Source organism: Hemitrygon akajei, chromosome 6, assembly GCF_048418815.1.
Source record: "Hemitrygon akajei chromosome 6, sHemAka1.3, whole genome shotgun sequence".
In the NCBI taxonomy this organism is placed as follows: Eukaryota; Metazoa; Chordata; class Chondrichthyes; order Myliobatiformes; family Dasyatidae; genus Hemitrygon; species Hemitrygon akajei.
The window spans coordinates 170185595-170210206 of record NC_133129.1 but is presented as its reverse complement, the minus strand read 5'-3'; the positions used below and the strand labels follow the sequence as shown (position 1 = coordinate 170210206).

At 41.4% G+C, this 24612-nt stretch overlaps 1 protein-coding gene across 3 annotated transcripts in view; it reads left to right on the top strand.

Moving 5' to 3' along the window:
• slc6a5 (solute carrier family 6 member 5) overlaps positions 1-24180 on the top strand; it is a 70070-nt gene extending 45890 nt beyond the window's left edge. For all 3 annotated transcript variants that reach the window (XM_073049747.1, XM_073049748.1, XM_073049749.1), the window contains 8 exons: positions 439-542; positions 671-795; positions 1829-1941; positions 5506-5637; positions 10638-10737; positions 18121-18221; positions 21948-22115; positions 22223-24180. In XM_073049747.1, the coding sequence (XP_072905848.1) occupies positions 439-542; positions 671-795; positions 1829-1941; positions 5506-5637; positions 10638-10737; positions 18121-18221; positions 21948-22115; positions 22223-22378 (999 nt within the window). In that variant the 3' untranslated portion in view covers positions 22379-24180. The remainder of the gene's footprint in view (positions 1-438; positions 543-670; positions 796-1828; positions 1942-5505; positions 5638-10637; positions 10738-18120; positions 18222-21947; positions 22116-22222) is intronic.
• The last annotated feature ends 432 nt before the right edge of the window (positions 24181-24612 follow it).

Sequence of the window (24612 nt, the reverse complement as noted above, 5' to 3'; positions counted from 1 at the left end):
GCCCTTGTACTGACTGGTTTTTATGAACTTGCCAGAAGAAAGTTGTGTTTGTCTATTCTATAGCAGCCTTTATAGATATTCCAGTTTCTTTGTTGTTGCCAAGCAACCTTTTCCGGCACCAGACCTTAGTGTTTCCTATTGAAGTTCTTAAGGAAAATAGTTTTATATTTTGTTATTTATTCCTCTCGATTTCCTATATTTGTTTTGCTTTCTGTGATTGATTTGATGTTGAATTCACCATATTGGACTGATGTTCAGACTATAAGCTTATTAAAATATAACCTAAAACCTGCTAATGGAGCTTGTTGTCTCCTGTAGTACTCAGTCTACTGGGAGCTTTTGACAATTGAAGGAGGTTATCTGAATGCGGCTGGTTGTTGTTAAATGAAAGTTGCCTTCCTTTTTTAAAGTCATATTTCTTCTCATTCTGCTGAAAAGGTGTGGAAGGATGCTGCTACTCAGATTTTCTTCTCACTCTCTGCTGCATGGGGAGGATTGATAACGCTCTCTTCTTACAATAAATTCCATAACAACATATACAGGTATGCGAGAGGACCCTTGTCATCTGCCCTTGCTTTAGGGCTGGGGATATGGGTGGTGTGGATTGTGATTCTGCCTGTGACTGATGCCTTTCCTTTTACACTGCCTGCCTCTGCACCCCGCCCCCCAGGGACACTCTGCTGGTGACGTGCGCCAACAGTGCCACAAGTGTCTTTGCAGGCTTCGTTATCTTCTCCGTCATTGGATTCATGGCAAAAGAACTTAAAGTACCCATCACTGAAGTTGCAGATGAAGGTAATGTTAAACAGAAACTCTGCGATTACTTGCTTAGCTCCATATATTTTAGTGCATTAGTATCTGCAATTTCCCCAAAATATTCATTTGACTGGTGACGTAAAAGTCCAACAGGAATGAGTCAAGCTCCAGACCAATGACATCATTGATCTGAGGTTCTTGTCCATGATTATGGCAACATATGGACATTGTAGTTGAATCTAATCTCAACTTACACAATATCCACTCTGGACACAGACATGCACACAAACAGTACACACACACATACACACACATCCAAAAATAATATCAAGTCAAAGTACTTAACTCAATGCAAGGCACCTAAACAAAGGCCCAAGCCCATCTTATCCAGAAAGACCACCAGCTCTCTCACAATTCACATCTTTTCACATATACTGTGGCTAACACAGTTTGTTATTTCATCTCTATACACTATAATCTACACAAATCATAGTCAAAACATTGAAGACAGTGCTCAAATATCACTGTTGGGAATCTCAAGCCAAAATTATGGTCTGTAGAGGGAGGGGAGAGGTATAATTCGAAACAGTGGGTTGAATAGATAGTGGAAATGCACCAGCAACAATTGTCACACAAAAATTGTGTGTGGGTGTGTGTGCACGCGCGTGGAACAGCCACAGAAAGATTCTACCATGAAAGCATTTACCATCTTTGAGAGTTTAGCATTTGGGTCAGATTTGGCACTGTCGACAAGATGCCACGAGGGGGCAGCCTGCAGCAGCTTGTGCTCCCACTGACTGCTCAGAAAATATTTAAACAGAATTCACTCTTCTTCTTTCAATTCTAATTTGCTGGATCAGATCATGGCTTTTGTTGAATAAATCAGCTCCTTTAATTGTGGACTGGTTGGAAAATTAAGATCTTCTTTCCACGATCTAAGGACTCAAGAACAGAAATGTAACAAAGCCCAGAGGGGCATCGCAATAGAAAGTGGGGGTGCAGCCAACAGTGCAAGATGGTGAAACTGTAGTTAAACACTTGTTTTATACATGCAATTCTTTGTGCTTTGCAGGTCCAGGTATTGCATTTGTGGTGTATCCAGAGGCTTTAACGAGGCTTCCTTTATCTCCATTCTGGGCTATAATTTTCTTTCTCATGCTCCTAACGCTTGGACTGGACACAATGGTAAATGATGAAACACTTACAGTAATTCCATTTACTTAGTTACTGCATGAATTGTTGCTTTATGCTTTCTCGGATTAGGGTCTGACATTCGGTGGAAACAACATTAGACATATGAATTTCACCACCACCCTCCTCTCTAAGCACCACTTAGACAGGTTATTATCATAATTATTCTACTTTCATGATTAATTTCCAAGTTTTGAAGTGATTCCTATTTTATATGCTTTCATGAATCACAATGAGGAGCACGTTAACCCTGTAGCATATTCGTGTTGTGTTTCTATTTTGGTCACAATAATTTTGTAGGCTTTTTAATGAAATTTCCAATGAACACCAAGTTCTCGGCACATTGTCACTATGATTGCTCAAGCTATTTTGATTTGAGGTTGTTTGCACATAATATACTTTAATATAAATTCACCTGTGCCACAGTCTCAGCTAGGAGTCTTGCTTGAAGGGAATATGAAATGGAGATTCTCTGACCTAAACTCCTTTCAAACATAGCACCCTGCTGCAAGTGCAGGAACAGTAAATTTACCAATTTAAAATCAGTTTTCAGAGCTGTGTCTAAGTACATTCACAGAGATGAAGGTCCACTCTTCTGATCTACTGCTTTGCAGGTTGTGATGACGTGGAGCTGAAACAAATAGCATAATGTAATCAGTGTGGGTAATTAACACAGCACAGAAATTATATATAATGCAGTGAGAAAAGATTACACTCACATAAGAGAGTCTGCAGCTGCTGGAAATCCAGAGCAACACTCCCAAAATGCTGGAGGAACCAAGCAGGTCAGGAGAGGAACAAAGATCCGAAACCGTTCATCAGAACTGGAAAGGAAGTGGGAAGAAAGGTGGGAATAAAAAGGTGGGGGGGGGGAGGGGAAGGGATACAAGCTGGAAGGTGATAGGTGAAGGCAGGTACAGGTATGATGAGTCTGAGTACAGAGAGGAAATTAAGAACCTGGTGGCATGGTGCGAAGACAATAACCTAACCCTCAATGTCAGCAAGACGAAGGAATTGGTTTTGACTTCAGAAGGAGTAGCGGACTGCACAACCCCATCTACGTCGGTGGTGTGCAGGTGGAACAGGTCAAAAGCTATAAGTTCCTCGGGGTGAATATAACAAATGACCTGACGATCTAACCAAGCAGAGTCCACTGCCAAGAAGGCCCAGCAGCGCCCTGACTTCCTGAGAAAGCTAAAGAAATTTGGCCTGTCCCCTAAAACCCTCACTAATTTTTATAGATGCACCGTAGAAAGGATTCTTCTAGGGTGCATCACAACCTGGTGTAGAAGTAGTCCTGTCCAAGACAGGAAGAAACTGCAGAAGATTGTGAACATAGCCCAGCACATCATGCAAACCAATCTTCCATCCTTGGACTCACTTTACAGAGCAGTGTTGCCAGGATAATCAAGGACACGACCCACCCAGCCAACACACTTTTTGTCCCTCTTCCCTCCGGGAGAAGGTTCAGGAGCTTGAAGATTCGTACGGCCAGATTTGGGAACAGCTTCTTTCCAACTGTGATAAGACTGCTGAACGGATCCTGACCCGGATCTGGGCTGTACCTTCCAAATATCCGGACCTGACTTGCACTACCTTACTTTCCCTTTTCTATTTTCTAATTATTATTTATAGTTTAAATTTTTATTAAATTTACTTCGATTTGTACTTAAGGGAGCGCGAAGCGCAGAATCAAATATCGCTATGATGATTGTACGCTCTAGTATCAATTGTTTGGTGACAATAAAGTAAAGGTGTGCGGGTAAGTAGGTGGGTGGGGGAGGGAATGAAGTGGGTAGTGGGAGGTAGTGGGTAGAAAAGATAAGAGGCTGAAGAAGAAGGAAGCTGACGAGAGGAGAGAGGAGAAAGGGAAGGAGGGGCACCAACGGGAGTTGATAGGCAGCTGAGATGAAGAAAAAGGGAAGAGGGCTCCAGAATAGGGAATGGAAAAGGAGAGTAAGGGGAGGGGCTGGAAATAACCAAAAGTTGGAGAGATCAATGTCCTATTAATTGCTAGAGGGAAGGGCTAATTATTTTATAAATAAATGTCAACAAAATGAAACTTTTAGTTCCATAACTCGTGTTTGGCTAATATATTTAATGATGCATATGACCTCATGGCACCTCATTGAAGTATAATCAGACATGAGTTGACAGCCAATCAAAAGAAATGATGTTCCACAGGAATACTGTGACCAATGGGTTGTTGCAAGACCAGAGGCAAAATTTTGTCGGAGACAGAAAGGGAAAATTTGATGCCCTTCCCACACCCACAGCCAACAGAAGTTGAAGCAATTTCAAGCTGATAATCCAATTTTAAATTCTTACTAAAGTCAATGATGTGATTAACCGAACAGGATGTAAAATGTGTTTCCAACCCAAAGCCAGTTAGATTGCTGTGCTTGGTTAAAATTGTCCACATTCCCCCACCCCGATAACTTTTACGGTCATGTAAAGGCTTTGGAAAGAAGAACCAAACAATAACAACAATTGATCTATGATCTACAATTCATAGAACATAAGACAGTAGAACACTGGAGCAGACTATATGGCCCACAACATCTTTGCTAAACATAATGCCAAATTAAATTAATCCATTCTACCTGCATATGACTTGTATCTCTCTATTCCCCACATATTCAGGTACCTCTCTAAAAGCAACTTGAATGTTATTACCCCAGAAACATTCAGCAGCTTGTTTGTCAGTATGCTGCCATTAATCAGTAATGTCTCCTTGTTTGGGTACTAGGCACAAAAGGAGACAACCCTTGTTTTAGAGCACAAGAGACAAAATACCAAGCTGCTGTACTAAATTTGACATCATCAGAAAAAAAATCCAACATTTGGTTGCTTTTATTTTCCAAACCAAGGATAAATTTCAATGCAGGAGGAGTTTCCTTTTGAGGATCTGTCTGATCTGGCTGCCTGATCTGTTCAAATGCTTCCTTTCTGAACTTTCATCTTCCATTTCTCTGCCTTATCCTTCCCACAAAAGTAGGCTTTGAACAGCATATGTTAAGGACAAGAGGAGAGAGAAGTTATGGGTTTCTAGAACATGACCCAAGCCATTTTGTGGCCTTTGAATTAGTTCAGAAGTGTAGGCAAAGTAGCTCTGTAGGAATTCAGATGACAAAAAGCCAAGAATAAATTTTCATTGTGACATAAAAATGAATGCAAATTGGCTGCTTCACATTATTATCCACTTCTACTTCAAACAATAAACATGCCCTGTTAAGTAGTGGTGCCAATGTTGCATTCTGCCTTTGAAATTTATTTCAATTGAAATCAATGCAGCTGAAATTTGGAGATGGAGAAACAATGATATTGACACTATCATATTGTGCTAATGATGAAACGATCACCTCTAAGGACTTAACTTACCATGTAATGGTTTTAATGAGCGTTGTTTAAAATATGTAGTCAGTAGAAGTAGTACTGACATATTTAAATAATTCCAAGACTGAATATCAGAAAAGGTCATTGTTGTAAAGTGATGACCTCTGTTGCCAGTGTTTCTTCATGTGTATAATTTACATGTGTTTTCTGATTAAATCTAAGTTTGCAACAATTGAGACCATTGTGACTTCAGTTGTGGATGAGTTCCCTGGATATCTCCGGCCCAAGAAACCGTTGTTTACTTTAGTCTGTTGTGTGATTTTCTTCTTTATGGGCATCCCTATGGTAACTCAGGTAAGATATGATTCCCAGTTTAAACAAATAACATTTACACTAATGCCTGGCAGCTAGCAATTCCTTCATCAGTTGCTATTGAGTACAGAAGTAAAACTACTTTGTAAGATGAGGGAAGGTAAGGGTGATGAAATAAAGTCAATCATCTCCCGCAGCTATATATGTGAAGCTGGTATTAAAGGAAGATAACAGTTGTTGCAGGAGCATGAAACACATCTGTTCTGTGGTGTCACCACGGTAACAATGATCCATCATTACAATGTGCATGTCCTCTCTTATTGTTTTACAGTTTAGAGATGCGTTCCATGACTGAGCCCATTAAGGAGAATCTAGATGAGTCACAAGTGACTGCAGATGCTGGAATCTGGAGTGAAACATCAGGTGCTGAAGGAGTCCAGCAGGTCAGGAGGCAACTGTGAGAGAAACATTGGCTGTCCATTTCTCTCATAGATTTTGCCTGACCCTCTTGAGTTGCTCTGGCACTTTGAGTGTCGATTTGACCCTTGGTGCTGGCTTCAGATACTCTGTTTCATTTCAACAGGTTCACTGAGAACTATTTTTGACCAATTCGCCTGACAGTTCAGCCCACTAAACTTCAGTGCAATAGGTCCATTGCTCTTAACCAATCACATTAGAGTCCTATACACCATAACCTTTGGCCTGCAGGAACAGAACTGAGCTAGGACAGCCAATGGTTGGCATGGTTACACAGAGCAGTATCTTACTTGTGGAAGTATTTATGTATTTGGAGATACAGTTTGGCACGACAAGCCACACTGCCCAGCAGCCCAGCTTAATCACAGGACAATTTACAATGACCAATTAACCTACTAACCAGATGTCTTTGGACTGTGGGGAAAAACCAGAGCAGCCGGAGAAAGCCCATGCTTTCCATACGGAGGACGGACAGACTCCTTACAGATGACATCAGAATTGAAGTCCGACACCCTGAGCTGTAATAGCTTAGCGCTAACTGCTACTCTACCATGGTACCCAAAACATGTTTTGGCATGCCCTTGCTTTGGCACCAAGAGAAAGAACAAACACTTTCTGTTCAATTATAAAAACATGAGAGTCTGCAGTTGCTGGAAATCCAGACCAACACCAACACCAACACCCAGCCGGGCAGCATCTATGGAGATGAATAAACAGTTGACATTAGGGGCCAAGAGCCTTCACTGGGACTGCAAAGGAAGTGGGAAGATGCCAGAATAAGAAGGTGGGGGTGGGGTTGGGGAAGGAGGACAAGCTAGAAGGTGATAGGTGAAGCCAGGTGGGTGGAGGAGGGGAGGGATGAAGTAAGAAGCTGGAAAGTGATAGGTGGAAAAGGTACAAGGCTGGAGACGAATGAATCTGATAGGAGAGGATAGTGGGCCATGGGAGAAAGTGAAGGTGGAGGGGCACCAGAGCGAGAGGATGGGCAGGCGAGGAGAAAGGAAGGGGTAAGAAGGGAGCCAGAATAGGGAATGGAGAAGAGAGAAACGGGGCGGGGGTGGGGGAAGTAACCGGATGTTAGAGAGACCAATGCTCATGCTGTCAGGTCAGAGGTTACTGGGACTGAATATGAGGTGTTGCTCCTCCAATCTGAGAGAGGCCATGGACCGACATCTTGGAATGGGAAGTCGAATTTAAGTAGATGGTCATTGGGAAATCCTGCCTGTTGTGACAGGTGGAGCAAAGGTGCTTGACGAAATGGTCCCCCAATCTACATCAGGCTTTAAACATAATTCTGGTTCAGTACCGTCTTTGCATTTAGCATTATTTTTTGATGTTTTGCTTCTTGATATTAAGCAATTTTAATACAGAGTAAAACATGTATTTTCTTCATCACGTTTCGCAGCACTGTTCCATTTGAGCAATGATACTAAAAACAGGCAACATCAGAAACACTTTGAAATAGATGTATTCAATTTACATTTTTTTTTACTATTTAATTGAATTCTTTTTATATATGCAAATCACCTCAGAAGAGTTGATGTTTGCCTGGCATCCTTATGAACCGAACGATGTCAATGATTACCGAGCACGTGTTTGCTCCGTTGTCAGAAGGACATGGAGCTGTACGGCACAGTTGACAGGCTGTGACCCACATTGTCTGAGCCGAGCACGATGCCAAATTAAACTGAAGTAACACACACGCACGCTGGAGGAACTCAGCAGGCTAGGCAGCATCTGTGGAGAGGAATAAAGAGTCAATGTTCTGGGCCGAGACACTCTGCTGAAGGATCTCGGACTGAAACGTGGACTCTTTATTCTTCTCCATGAACGCTGCCTGACCTGCTGAGTTCCTTCAGTGTCTGTGTGTGTTACTTAGGATTTGCAGAACCTCTTGTGCCAAATTAAAATAATCCCTTTTGGGTTGGGCTGCAATTTTCACTGTTCACTCAGAGAAACTAAGAGTGCATTTATCAGGGATCTTCAATGAAGTACTAAACAATCTTCACTATTATGTTTTGCACTATCTTCCAACCTCATTTTCCGATGGTCAGCACCGTGCAAAACAAATCAACACTGGCATCCCCATTGATCGCAAACTTTATTGTTCAATTCAGTTGTGAGATGCAATCAAAGCTTGTTATCCCTTGTTCAATCTGTACCATAAAACCACAAGACACTGGAGCACAATCAGGCTATTCAGCCCATTGCGTCTGCTCTACCATTTGATCACGGATGATTTATTTTCCCTCTCAACCCCATTTTTCTGCCTTCTCCCTGTAACCGTTCTTGTCCTTATTAATGAAGAACCTGTGAACCTCTGCTTTAAATATACCCCAAGACTGGCCTCCGCAGCCATCTGTGGCAACGAATTCCACAGCTTCACCACCCTCTGGCTAAAGAAATTCCTCTTCAGCTCTGTTCTAGAAGGACATCTTTCTATTCTGAATCTGTGCTTACTATTTCTAGATTCTCCCTCTATTAGAAACATCCTCCCACATTCACTCAGTGTAACGCCCCTCATTCTTCTGAATTCCAGCGAGTACAGGTCCGCAGCCATCAAATGCTCCTCATATGTTAACCCTTTTATTCCTGGGATCATCCTTGTAAACCTCCTCTGCACCTTTGTCAATGCCCACACAGTGACTTAGGGCCATCCATAGCATGTGAGTAAAGTGGACCAGACTCTCTTGGGATGCAGGCACCCAAGAGAGCACCATAACCCTTTCACCGATGTTTTCTCCTCCTTCCTTAGCACTCCTTTCTGCCACTGTGCTGTCATAGCTGCCACAGACAGAGCTCTTCAAATCTCTTCAGCACTCAGTTCAGGAGTCACATAATAGCTCTACGATCTACAGTGCTGTGCAAAAGTCTTAGGCACATGTGTATAGCTAGGGTGCCAAAGTCTTTTGCATAGTACTGTAACACACACAAAATGCTGGTGGAACGCAGCAGACCAGGCAGCATCCATAGGGAGAAGCACTGTCGACTTTTCCGGCCTAGACCCTTCGTCAGGACTTCATGAGTCCTGACGAAGGGTCTCGGCCCAAAATGTCGACAGTGCTTCTCCCTATGGATGCTGCTTGGTCTGCTGCGTTCCACCAGCATTTTGTGTGCGTTGCTTGAATTTCCAGCATCTGCAGATTTCCTCGTGTTTGCATAGTACTGTGTTTGTTAACGTGGAGCTCAGAGTGAGTTTGTAAATCTAGCAGGAGCAAAGGATGTTGGGAATGGTGAGGGTGGAGCATCATGGGAAGGGTGGCAGAGAAGGAGTGCCAGAGGCTGGTGGTAGTGCAGGTGCAGGCACACCCAGCTCTGAGACACCAGGCAAGGTCATTTGATTCCAAACAAATGGTTTATTGATCATTACAGAATGTCTCTCTAGTGCTTTCTGCTCCCTTCCCTCTCCCTTCTACTTTTCCCAACTGCGATTCCCCTCTCCCTGCCCCCTTCCCACTCTCAGTCCCCAATAGAGACCCATATCAGAATCAGATTTAGCATCAGGTTTGATATGTCATGAAATTTTTTTTTTTGTGTGCGCCACGAGTACAGTGCAATATAGAAAATTACTACAGTATTGTCCAAAAGTCTTAGCTATATATATTTGCCTAAAACTTTTGTAGAGTACTGTGTATGCAATTCCTGATTGAACAGTCCCACTCGTCACACAATTCTTTGTGAAAAATGCCACTGTGGTGCTTTTAAAGGGTTTCTATTTTGCCAAATTTCATCAAACCTTTTGTGCGTGGACATTAACACTATAATCAGCTCATGCTTAGAGCATCAGAAGTGAGTAAAATCCAATTTATAGACAAGATTTTCTTTAGTGGACTAACAACAAATTGTCAGTGTCAGTGGAATTATTGGTCTGTGAAGAAGGTTGAGTACGAACAGAATGGATTGGTTTCAGATTGCTCTCCTGTCCACCCCACAAATGCCGGTGTTTTATCACGCGAGGGTAGAAGTCTAAATATCTTCATCTCCTCATCCCTCATCCCTGACTTTCCAGCTCTTGTTCTACCCCTTCCTCCAACTTCTTATACTGGCTGTCTCCCCACTGTCTTTCAGTCTGGAAGAAGGATCTCAAGCTGAAACATTGACTGTCCGTTGCCCTCCATAGATGCTGCTTGACCCCTTGAGATCCTCCAGCACTTTGTGTAGTGCTCTAGGTTCCAGGATCTGCAGTCTTTTGCGTCACACTTACACACAGAAAAAGAATTGGTTTGCAGATTTGCCACATATGGGGGACTGCCATGTAGTGTAGTGGTTAGCACGATGATATTATAGCGCCAATAACCTGGGTTCAACTCCGCCATTGTCTACAAGGAGGTCGTACATTCTCCCTGTGACTCCATTGGTATCCTCCGGGTACTCCGGTTTCCCTCACATCCCAAAGACATACGGGTTAGTAGGTTAATTGGTCACAGGGCAGCATGGATTTGTTGGGCAGAAGGGCCTGTTACCGTGCCGTATCTCTAAATAAATACCAAATTTTCCTCAGATTATTCGGGTGCCGGACCTTTCTGTGGGAGTACTCATGATTCTGTTCGGTTTTGTGTTATTAGAGTGGAATCTACATGTTGCAGCTGGTGGACACCTACGCAGCTTCCTACTCCCTCGTCATCATTGCAATATTTGAACTAGTTGGAGTTTCATACATATATGGTAAGACCACTCTGTTTAATCAATTGCTCTCTGCAGTTACTAATGTCCCTGAAAAGCTATTAATAATTTGGGATCAATATTTAGTGCTATCCGTATCAGTGTTTGTATAGATCTGTTGAGGCAAGGATAACTGAGCGAACGAGCACAATACTATAACGTAATGCAAGTGAGTCAGTACAGCATTTTGCTGAGTCTTTCCTTTTCCCGGCATGAGTGTCATTCCCCACGCTCGGTAATTAGTTACTCTGATAACTCTTTTGATCATATTGTGGGGAGAAAATCATTGTTAAAAAACCAGGTAACCACACATTGCCCCAGATAATATCTGACTTTCTGTTTAACATAATGATTATAATAAATGAGCCCACACACTTCCACATAATCCTCTGACTTAGACAAAGCAGTTTTGACATTTGACAGCTGATTGCAGGAATCATGATGTGCATAATGTAACATTTCTGGCGAATTATCGCACTGCTTTCTTTATCCTCCGCCGGTAGTTGAAATGATTTTGTGAATGTTGGCTGGAATTGACTGCCACATCCTGAATTAGAAACTCATGGACACACATCTTAATTTAGCTTTTAGTCTAGACTGATACTTGAGTGCAGCATTGAAGCATCACACTGTAATACGAAGCATTAAAATTTAAGATGAAAGGTGCATGCAAAAGATCTAATGGCAGAATGAACTCAACCATTAAAACATCAGCAAAATAGATTTCCTCATCCTTCAATTCCTGTTGTGAGATGGTAAGTGAAGAATGGTGAAATTAATTTGTGAGATTGTCACTTGAACAATAGCCCCCACACAATTTTATACACCTTATTTGTGTGACCTCTTTGATTCCTCTGTTGCAAGGGAAGAGACTGCAGTCTATTCAGTCTTTTCTCATGGCTACAATTTTCCAGTCCTGGGGGCATCCTTTTAAATCTCTTCTGTAACTTCACCGGGAAAGTTACTTCCTTTCTGTAAAGCTGTGTGCAGAACTGTATGTAGTTTGCAAGGGTGTTGAGAGTTCTAGCATTACCTCTTCGTTCTTGCACGGTAAGCTTCTGTCAGTAAAGAAAATCATCCCATTTGCTTTTTTAACCAACTTACCTGCCTGATCTGCTCTCTATAAGGAGATCTGAGAGTCCAAGACCCCTTTATCCCTCAGTGCTCCTCAACATCCTCCCATTTTCTGTGCGTTCAATTGCACAGTGGCACCTCCTCGATTGTGTTTGCACACGCTTCCCTGGATTAAGTTCCATTCTCCACTCTCAACCCAAATGATGAGACCACCTATATCTCACTCTTCCATCCTCACTGTCAGCCACAGTGTCGAACTTTGTATCACCCACAAGCTTGCTTCTTATATTACAGAGTGAACATGGGGAGGATGTTTCCAATTGTGGGGGAGTTTAGGACCAGAGGGGACAGCCTCAGAATGGAGATGGGGAGAAAATTCTTTGGTTAGTGTGTGGCGAATCTGTGGAACTTGATGGCTATGGAGGCCAGGTCATTGGGTGTATTTAAAATGGAGGCTGATAGGTTCTTGATTAGGAAGGGTGTAAAAGGGTACAGGGGGCAGGAGAATGGTGTTGGGAATGATCATAAGTCAGTCATGGCTATCTGAAATACGCGACTGTGCCACCCATTCAGCCAAGCTGGCGAGGCTCAACTTGCACTTATCTGTCCCTGACTAAACAACGGCAGTCAGACAGAAAAGTTCTGCCCTCCTTCAGAGTGGATTCTAATAATTTTCCCATCTCAAACTTAGAACATAGAACATAGAACAGTACTGCACAGCACAGGAACAGCCACTCAGCCCACAATGTTGTGCTGACCCAGCTAAAAAGCAAATCAAAAACACCCAAACATTAATCCCTCCGACCTACACAATGTCTATATCCCTCCATCTTCGTTACATCCATGTGTCTATTCAAACATCTCTTAAAAGCCTCTGATGTATTTACCTCTGGTAGCATATCTCAGACATCCATGAGTAAAAAAACTTACCCTCACGTCCCCCTTGAACCTACCCTCTCTCACCTTCAATGCATGCTCTCTAGAATCAGGCATTTCAATCCTGGGAAACAAATCCTTTCTGTCCACACTATCTATCTTGTAGCTTCTTGATTTATCCTTTCCTCCTATTTTATACAAGGGTACATCATGGGCTGTCCTCCCATCCTCTGCCATCACTTCTGTTACCAGCGGAGACAGAAAAACTGCAATTGGATCCTCTGCCATTTTATTCCTTGTTTCTTTTAATGTCTAATGACATTTTCATGATGTGGCCTGCCAATTTATCCATTTTCGAAGATGCCAATCACTTAACACTTCCTCTTTTACTATGTTATTCAGTATCTCACATACTTTCACCTTAGTACAGAATTGGCATCATCCCATTTGCTTATGAGGCCCCTCACTGGTATATATGAAGCTGTACTCTTCCCAGAGCTGTCCAGAATGATTATGCAGTCACAGTAGGAGCCGGAGCTCGCTAGCAGAGAGGTTAAATTTAGCGAGGAAATAATAATCCTGGCCCACCGAAATGATCTCTGGCAATGTTGCTAAGCAAAAGGAATGATGTTTAAGGATAGCTGATAAATCGAAGAAAATCCTCTTTCAAAACGAGAGAAGAGAGGAGATTTATCAGGATGCTTCTTGGATTAGAGAGCATGTCTTATGAGGATAGAAACATAGAAAATAGGTGCAGGAGTAGGCCAATCGGCCCTTCAAGCCTGCACTGCCATTCAATATGATCATGGCTGATCATCCAACTCAGAACCCTGTACCTGCTTTCTCTCCATACCCCCTGATCCCTTTAGCCACAAGGGCCATATCTAACTTCCTCTTGAATATAGCCAATGAACCTACCTCAACTGTTTCCTGTGGCAGAGAATTCCACAGATTCACCACCTCTGTGTGAAGAAGTTTTTCCTCATCTCGGTCCTAAAAGGCGGATCCCCTTTATCCTTAAACTGTGACCCCTCGTTCTGGACTTCCCCAACATTAGAAACAATCTTTCTTCATCTAGCCTGTCCAATCCCTTTAGAATTTTATACGTTTCAATAAGATCCCCCCTCAATCTTCTAAATTCCAGTGAGTATAAGCCTAATCGATCCAGTCTTTCTTCATATGAAAGTCCTACCATCCCAAGAATCAATCTGGTGAACCTTCTCTGTACTCCCTCTATGGCAAGAATGTTTCTCCTCAGATTAGGGGACCAAAACTGATAGGCTGAGCAAGGTAGGGCTTTTCTTTTTGGAGTGAAGGAGGATGAGATAGAGGGGTACAGTATGATAAGAGGCACAGATCGAGTTGTCAGCAATGACTTTTTCCCCAAAGTGGAAACGCTTAATATAGGGAGGGATAATCTTCAGGTGATTGGCGGAAAGTATAGGTGGGGGGGGGGGGGTGGGATGTCAGAAGTAACTTTTTTTTACACATAGTGGTAGGTGCATGGAACATGTTGCCCAGAGTGGTGATAGAGGCAGATACATTAGGGACATTTAATAAAGTCTTAGGTGGACACTTGGATAATAGAAAATATGGAGGGCAATGTAGGAGAGAAGAGTTAGATTGATCTTAGAATAAGTTACAAGGTCGTCACAACGTTGTGGGCTGAAAGAACTCTAATGTGCTTTACTGTTCAATTTTTTCTGTTCTTAAAATATTTTTTTTTAAAAAAATGCAATTCTGGAAATCGGAAGTAAAAAAAAAACAGAAAATATTGGTAACACTGAGTTGGCCAGGCAGCATCTGAGGAAAGAGAAACAGATAATGTTTCAGCTTGAAGGCCTGTCATAGACAAGTCAGATAAACTCCAAGGAATTCTTGTGCAAGTTAGAAAGAACATCCCAATCCTGCTGCTTTACAGAGCACATCAAAATATTAAAAATATTCTGACGTCTGTAATGCAGAACTGCTGAAACTGAGAATCTGAAATATAAACAAAACCCTGTAAATACTCAGCAGGTCAAGCAGCCACAACAGAATTAAAATTTCAGGTCATTGATGAAAATGATGAAAGGTCACTGTCCTGAATGTTAATTCTTGTGGTAAGCATCTGTGCTTTCACTGACTATGCAGCTATTAATTGGTGTTCGTCAAAGTGGTAAGCACATCTTCATGACATTATCAGGCCGTTTACTTTGACATTTAAATTAGACCCAACCCCTCCAGGGCTAATTAAAATGGTGGTATCGGGAGCCTAGCCTAGTTCTTTCTGCCACCTGGATACCGGCACCGTCTCCCAGCAACAGTCTGCACCACTCTCACCTATCGTGGGTTTGCAGAATTGAGCTGTTCAAAATTTTAAATCAGCAGGTCATTCCACTGCCTACCACATGGTGGCGATCTTTCTGCAAATATCCATACACTGGAAAGAAAACGTGCAGAAATGAGCTAATGTAATAAGCTGACTTTTACAAGCACACCTTGGATATTTAAGTAGGCATTTACAATCTGCAATAACCTCATCCATATTACGTGCATATGATTTATATTTAGTGAGCCAGTTACTGGTATTTCACTGTAGTAAAAGTACAAGTTAATTTATGTACGGATACTGTACTCACAATGCGGAGTATTTTTGTTAAATGCAATTGTCCCAGGAACAAGGCATTTACATCTCAGAGCATTAAAAAAATTGGATTTAGAGGGGAAAAAAAACAATGAAAATTGCTCAGCTTTAGGCTTAACTTCAGACAAAGCTTCTGAAAGATGAAATGGAAAGTAATCATATTTGCAGCCTTGAATCAAGAAGCTGAAATTACATTTGCAAAGCACTGACTGGCCAGTGGTCAGGCACATGAAAACACAGGATCCTCGCTTTTCACACATTTAAACAGATGTTCAATCAATTGTTATTAGTTCACTGGTCAGTTCATATCTCCCCTGAGAAAGAATTCACAATTACTTAATGGCCACTTTATTAGCTACAGCTGTACACCTGCATGTTCATGCAAATACCTAATCAGCCAATCACGCAGCAGCAACTCAATGCATATAAGCATGCGGACGTGGTCAAGAGGCTCAGTTGTTGTTAATGGGAGAGGTTAAAAACACCTCGATAAGAAGGGAGGTCAGAAGAGAATGGCCAGGCTGGTTCAAGCTGACAGGAAGGTAGCAGAAATAACCAAGTGTTACAACATGTCGAACTAGGAAGTTGTTGGTGTACAGCAGCAGAAGAACATACTGTGTTCCACTCCTGTACCAGATAAGGCGGACACTGAGTGTAGATTATAAGCATTTTCCCCCGCCCCCCCAACATTCATGAAATAAATCCAGTAAGATATCATCATGGGCTTTGCGCTTTTCCCTAGTTTTGAGTCAAGCACAGTTGATTACAGAAAGGCAAAGCAGGCTTATGTTCCACTTGTGCTGTGTGTACCTGCTGACAGAGTCACTGAGAAGGGGAGTACCAAGTTACATGTTGATAACGTTACACTGTCAGAGCAGTGATGGACTTTGTTGCTCTTGGGGGGGATAAAAAGTACATTTTCAGAATGAAAACACAAGAGATTATGCAGCTGCTAGAAATCTAGAGCAAAACACACAAAATGCTGGAGGAAGTCAGCAGGTCAGACAGCATCTATGGAAATCTTCAGAACTTTGTTTGACAAGCAGTGAAATATTTTATTAATATAAATAAAATATACATTATTGGACATTTGTGATCAATAACCATTAGGAGAGAATATATTCCTTTATTTAGATAAAATGGACATGGGGAGAATGTTTCCAATAGTGGGGCAGTCTAGGACAAGAGAACACAGCCTCAGAATACAAGGACATCCATTTAAAATATATAAGCATGTAGGAGGAAGATTGAAAATCTGGCTGAGAGGTGCCACAACAACAACCTCTTACTTAATGTCTGCAAAACCAAGGAGCTAATGATAGATTTCAGGAGGAGGAGGCAACTGGAGGGGCATGAGCCAGAGCTCATCAGGGGATCAGAGGTGGCGAGGGTCAGCAATTTTAAATTGCTCAGTGTTATCATTTCAGAGGGCTTGTGCTGGGCCCAATATGTAAGTGTAATAATGAAGAAAGCCTGGCAGTGCTTCTACCTCCTGAGAAGTTTGCAAAGATGTCTAAAATGTCGACAAACTTATGTTGATGTGTGGTGAGGAGTATATTGACTGGCTGTATTACAGTCTGGTATGGAAACACCAAAGCTCTTGAACGGAAAATGCTTCAAAAAGTAGTGGCTACAACCCAGTTCATCAGTGGTAAAACCGTTCCCACCACTGAGCACATCTACATGGTGCATTGTCACAGGAAAACAGCATTCATCATCCGGGACCCCACCACCATGCTCTCTTCTCAGTGCTGTCATCAAGAAGAAGGTGCAGGAGCCTTAGGAATCACACCACCAGGTTCAGGAGCAGTTTTTACCCCTCAACCATCAGGCTCTTGAACCAGAAGGGGTAACTTCACTCAACTTCACTTGCCTCATTACTAAAATGTTTCCACAATCTGTGAACTCACTTTAAGGACTCTTCATCTTATTTTCCCGATATTTATTGCATATTTATTTATGTATTATTGTTATCTTGTTTTTCTGTTCTTTTTGTGATTGCACAGTTTGTTATCTTTTGCAAACTGGCTGCCTTCCCATTGGTGTAGGTTCCACTTTGGTTATTGGATTTATTGAGTATGCTTGCAAGAAAATGAATCTCAGAGTTGTATATAATGACATACATGTACTTCAATAATATATTTAATTTGAACTTTGCAATTTTGAACTTTGAACAGAGATGGGGAGGAATTCCTTTAGCCCGAGTGTGGTGAATCTGTGGAATTTATTGTCATATACGGTTGGTTAGGCCACATCAATGTGTATATTTAAAGCAAAGTACTTTATTAGAAATGGCATCTAAAGTCATGGGTAACAGGCAGGTGAATGGAGTTGAGAGAAAAATAAATCAACTCTGATCGAATGGGGAGCAGATTCAATGGACAGTATGGTCTAATTTTGCTTCTGTGTCTTATGGGTTAAGGCATAGCTTTAGAGTTTTATGAGTTTTTACCCAGGTTAAAGTTATCCCCAGCACATGCAACTTGATATTGCTTCTTAGAGCTTGTCTTCAACCAAAAACCAAATTCCTTACCAAGCTCTGATGTGAATGCAGTTACACAGAGATGTATATCCCATTTGAAAGGTGAAAATCGAAGTAGTCTGCGTAGCTATTCAGCGTTAATGTATTTACGTTGGAATTTCTCTGCAGGTGTTTTGTGGTTTTTTCTGAGTAATTTAATGTTGTTCCCTGCCCAGCAAGAAAAATCAAGAGAAGTGGAATTATAGAGAAATGTAATGGCTGAAAATTATTCTCATCTCCTTCTTCCTGCAAAGGACATCAGTTAATGTTGTGTTTTGTGTGCTAATAGGATTGAAACGATTTTGTGAAGACATTGAGATGATGATTGGATTCCAGCCTAGCTACTTCTGGAGGATTTGCTGGGCATTTTTCACTCCTACAATTCTTACAGTACGTACCTTAACTTTAAATAGTCCAGTAAGTTTAGTTATCCCATATGAGTACATTCAGAGATAATTCATATTTCATTAAACTCTTTGTTCTATAGCAGTTTCCAATAAATCAAAACATATTAATTGCTACACAAGGATGACTGATGCTCATCTGATGTCCTTTCTACTAGCCATGTAGTTGTATAATAATTTGTTCATCCATCACAGTAGATAGTCCTTACTAGTTACTAGCAGGGTCTGCCAAAATAGATGGAAACCCCAATGGTGGAGAGCTTTGAGAACCAATGTCACAGTCAGCTGTCCCACTCAAGCTTGTGAATGCTGTTAGCAACAACTTGTTTGATGCTGGGAAAATTAGTTTTACCGTTCAATTCTTAAGAGTCGTGGAATAACAGAATGCAAATAGCACCAATAGATGACCCTCTTCCCTCTGAGCCTGTATAGTCAGCAGGATTGGGCTCCATATTTAAGAAAGGATGAGCTGGCATTGGCGAAGATCCAGAGGAGATTCATGAAAATGATTCTGAGAAGGAAAGGATTGATGCATGAGGAGTGGTTGATGGCTCTGTGTCTATACTCACTGGAGTTTAGAAGAATGAGGGAGGATCTCATTGATATCTATTGAATATTGAAATGTCTCGATACGGTGGATATGGAGAGGATATTTGCTATAGTGGGGGAAGCTAGATCAGCCTCCAAATAGAAGGACATCCCTTCAGAATGGAGATGAGGAGGAATTTCTTTAGCCAGAGGGTGGTGAATCAGTGGAATCCATTGCCACAGATAGCTGTGGAGGCCAAGTCATCGGTATTTTATTTTAAGCAGATGATGATAGGTTCTTGATTAGTAAGCGTGTCAAAGGCTACAGGGGGAAGGCAGGAGAATGGCATCGAAAGGGATAATAAATCAGCCATGATGGAATGGCAGTGAAGACTTGACGGGCTGAATGACCTAATTCTTCTTCTATGTCTTTGGGTCTTACGTCTTATATACTCTGAATCAATTCCCATTAGCTGTTCTATCATCATGCTTCATTTTCTCTTTAATGGGGATATATTAGGCTGAATTATGTTGATGGCTAGTCAGTGTTTCTGTAGGGAACTGCTGGCTCTGTGTCGGCTTGTCCGGAATTACATTGCTGTGCACTGCACTGGACTGTAGCAACTTATTCCCTGTTGGTTTATCCAGCTCAGTCCCATTATTTTCAATGGGGTAAGTGACCTTCATTTAAGGGTACTGGAAACTAAATGGTTTGTACTTTTTTCTTTTAATATAATTAACATGAATCTATTTACAGGTTAATAGGTGTACAAGATTATGAAGGGTAATGGACAGGATAAAAGCCAGCAGAACTTTTCCACTGAGCTTGGATGAGACAAAAACTACAAGACACGAGTTAAGGGTGAAATGTTTAAGGGGAACGTGAGGGAGAACCTCTTCTCTCAGAGGGTGGTGAGAGTGTGGAAAGAGCTTCCAGTAAAAGTGATGGATGTGGGTTCGATTTCAATATTTAAGAGACACTTGAATAGGTCCATGGATTGGAGGGATATGGAGAGCTATGCTTCAGGTGCATATCAATGGGACTAGGCAGAATAATGGTCCGGCATGGCCTGTTTCTGTGTTACAGTGTTTTATGACTCTAATATATTAATTTTTACATTTTAGTAAAATAGATTTAATTTTTAAATTGACTGAAATATATTTCAAATGTCTCTGAATATCTAGGATCATTAAGCACATTGACAGAGTTGGAAAACCCTTTGGCAGCAAAAGCTGTCTAAAGCATTAGAGAGAGTCTGGGGCCAGGATCTCAAGTTCTGTTGCCTGGAGTTCAAATTTTGCTTGCAAGCTTTTCTGCCTGATTGGACACGCATGACAGCAGAGCCTGCAGGACGCTGGGAATTACGTGGCTACAAAAATGATGTATAATTTCTGTAAGAGGCAAATGCAAGATTTAGACCAGGTCATCTCAATCTGGCTCTTCTTTCCATCAAAAGAATCTACATTAGTATGTCACTACAAACATAGATAAGTGTCTCTAAGCATTTACAAAGAAATATATTCAAATAATTATTGACAAAGAGATGAAGAAGGGAACATTAGGACAGTTGACTAAACCACTGACTAATGAGGTCATCATCGTTATGCACTGTATTGTATGACATGAGCGATCATGGTGTTATCCATGACCATGACTGTTCTTGGCAATTTTTTCTACAGAAGCGGTTTGCCATTGCCTGCTTCTGGGCGGTGTCTTTACAAGATGGGTGACTCCCAGCCATTATCAATACTCTTCAGAGATTGCTTGCCTGGTGTCAGTGGTCGCATAACCAGGACTTGAGACACACACTTGCTGCTCCTACGACCATCCACCACCTGCTCCTATGGCTTCACATGACCCTGATTTGGGGGGGGGGGGGGGGGAGGAGTCTAAGCAGGTTGTACACCTTGTCCAAGGATGACCTGCAGGCTGGTGGAGGGAAGGAGCGCCTTACACCTCCTTTGGTAGAGATGTATCTCCAACCCACCACTCAAAATGTACCAATGAGGTACATTTTAAATAATGTCCCAAAGGATGAGAAGGAGACGGAGATACGAGAATTCAAAGGCTCTAGGGCTACATTGTGATAAGCGAACTTGAGCTTATGTATTCTTAAGGTAACAATATCATCAAAAAAGGTTCTCAACGATATCAAGAATTATTGAAGCAAAACCAATGTGTCCAAAATATAATAAAAGCAATGATCATAGCACATCCAGGAATGTAGTCCAGCAGCTGTTACTCAATATAATTTACATCACGTAACTTTTTTTTCAACGGAAGGACCCCCCCCCATCCTAAACAAAGTGTATGATAGAATGACGATACATTTGAACTTGAACATATTACACTGACCATTAATCTGAAATGATCTTCATGATGTGATGCTGTACATTCTCATCAAAGAACAAGATATCCAAAACCATCAAAGGAATTGCTTACAAAAAAAACCTAATATAAAGTGAGATTGTACTTCAGAACTTTGAGCGCACGTTGTGCTCTGACACGCCAGAATAGTGCTTCACTGTCAGAGATGCATTCTTTATCAAACAAGATTCAAAACTGAGACCACATCTACCTCATCAAGAAGAAATAAATAATCATGGCATGATATAAAGTAGAGCGCGCATTACAAAATAAATAGGCCTATTGATAGCAATTCCCTTTGTGGGATCTTGTTCTGTGAAAAGTGACTGCTGTACAGTATTTATAAATAACCACAGCTCACACATCTTTCATTGGCCATTAAGAGCATTGGGGAAATCTGAAATTTTAAACAGTATTATCTTCAATAAAAAAATCCTTTATTGATGCCAACTGAGCAGGCAATGAGTGAATACATGAAATAGTGCTGTTGGTTCCACTCGAGGAACATAAATAGGCATTTCATATTCTCTTATGGGTACATAGGTTAAGGAACGTTCTTAAATCTATGAACAGCGATTTATTGCTTTTTCTTCTGTAGTATAATTGATGTTGTTTTGAGTGACAGGGTGGAACAGACTAAACCCCATTCTTTGTGAGACTGGAGGATATTGAGAGAGAGAAGAGTTAGGTGTCTCCCAGGAAACTATTAGAATGAGAATGGCTGCTTTGTGTTATGATAAGTACCAAATGCTATAGTAACCTGTGTTTTGTTTTGCCGATGTAGAAAATGTTTAAATAGTTTACTTCCTTTTCCAGTTCATCCTCTGCTTCAGCTTTTATCAGTGGGAACCCATGACGTATGAAAACTACAAATACCCGGCCTGGTCGATGGTGCTCGGATGGTTAATGTTGGCTTCTTCCGTCATATGGATCCCTATCATGTTTGTGATTAAGATGCACTTGGCCCCGGGCAGCTTTATAGAGGTTCGTTGATTGGACCGGCAGATTGGATATTCAATTACATTTCTTATAATGATCATTATGTGAATATTCCATTTCCGTCCTGAATACGTGTTTTGTATTTTTTTCAGAGACTTAAGCTGGTGTGCAGTCCTCAACCTGACTGGGGCCCCTTTTTAACTCAGCACCGTGGAGAGCGCTACAGGAATATGATAGACCCTCTGGGGACCTCTTCTCTTGGACTCAAGCTGCCCCCGAAAGACATGGAATTAGGATCTCAATTTTAGTTTTACCGATATCTCCGCGTAAATATATTAGCTTAGCGTATTTTCATGTTGCTAAAGTTTCTTATAATGCAATCGAACACCCCTTCCCACCGCAACTCAACCACACCTGAAATCCGTTATTGTCTTGTTTTCCAATTCCCACCTTCCCTCATACAGTCAATCCATTTATCGATGTTTGAAACTTTTTTTTGTCTTTTCCTCTATCTTGGCTAGTTTCCTTAATGCTTCCATCCCCTCTCCTCTTACTCATGTGATATAATTCTAATCCGGAGTTCATCACACTCTCCGTCACGCCAGCCCACTGACACCCGCTTCCTCTCCAAAATATGTCCTGTGATTTGTGCCTCTCTGTAGTCCTAGTTATCTTTTACTTGATCTGCAGCTAAAAAAAAAACAAAATAAAAATAATTGTACAATTCTATTTATATACCCCAATACTCGATGAGTGCAAAACTTATGCATTGTACAGTCTTGCTGTCCTGATTTTTTTCAACTGATGTTGGGTTTAAAATAAAGCCCTGTAGCCTCTGCCTCGCCAGTACTAGGTTGGCATCAATAATTGGCCAGAGTGTACATTCTATGATGTAGCCACTAGGTATTCATGCTTTTAACAGATGAGCAGTGTCCATTAGTGCGTATTAGTGATGTCACGTCCCTTTAAATATCTTATGAAAATATAGAGATGGTGAGCATAGTGTAGATTAACTAAAGAAAACTTTCTAAAAAAAAGTTTAGTCTTAAATTTACAGTAGTTGACTTTCGGGGATTTTTCTTTGTCAATAATCCTGTCTGTCTGTGTGTTTTCGTGTTAAAAGGGTCTCAGGTAGTGTTTCTGTTACATTTTTGTTTCTCTTGAGATATAACTATTTTTCCTCATATAAGTGATTTCATTAGTTTCCATTATAGTCTTGAAGCCCATCGAAGATCATTTATATATATATATATATATATATATAGTTATTTTCACTAGTGTTTGCTGTGGAAACATTACTTATAATTAAACTAGCCACTGCATCTTGATATTTGCCTTTTATATAGGGAGAGTCATATGAGCACCTTAATGTTAATTGCAATATTATTTTCCCCTCTCACTTTTACCGTCCTTCTATAAGCCATCTTGAGGCAGTGGGTACCAAAGACAGTTTGTTTCCGTGTTGGCTGAGCGAAAGATTGTCAAAACTGCCGAAGTACATTTTTTAATTGTTTACACGTCGTCTTTCAATACATCAGGTTGACCATTGGCCTTATTGATGGGTTCCAATCTCAGATACACAAGGTGTATTTGATGAAACGTATAAAAATTAACCTGTACTTTTGCCATATATATAAGTCACTTGTATGTAATATACGGGGTGTCTTCAGGCACTTTAAGCGGACCTTCAGTACCTCTGAGTAGGTTTAATTCCTAATTACTTAACGTAATGTCATGTATATTTCTCTGCGTTCTATATGAGGTACTGCTGCCTATGGATATAGATATGTGCCTCAAATCGGCTCATCACAATCATAGTAATCATATATATATGATACACACACGCATAAACATGCATCTTAATGTGAGTGTTTCATCACCTATACTCGATGGTTATTTTGCATATTGTAATGTGCATGGTTCATTTAAAAGATCACCAATCTTGAGGCCCTACCTCAAATTTTGTATTTATGTGTAAAAATACAATTTAATGCATTATATATTTGCCTATATGATATTCAAAATAGAGATGATCCTATAATGTAACTCTAAGAAAAACGAAATAAATGTTACTGTTTTAAATGTCACATGTTGGCGAATCAATAGAGAAGCAGTGTGTTTGTTTATTCTCTGCCCGGAGCTGTGCTGTCAATCACAACACCTAGCACGGTCGTTTACCATTATATCGCAACTTGACACCTATACACTAATGTATTTGGGGTGATGCTTAGTGGGAAGGGACCCGGGGAGTCGCGGTCCCGGGCCCGCGTCTGCTCGCCCGAGCGAGCAGGAGGCTGTCCAGCCTTTCCCTCCCGAGTCTAATCCTGCCTCCGAGCAGCCAGTTTCTCGCTGAATCCATCGAAGGGGTGGCTGGCGTATCGCGAAGCAGCGTTGCCAGGTGAAACGACCGCTGTCCACTGTACGCGGCGATGCACCACCCCTCCGCGCGTCCGGCCACACTCCGAACGCTTCGCGGGCGCCCGCAAGGGTTTGTTTTGACGATGCCAGTGCGTGCGTCAAACTTCGGCAACCCCCCCATTCC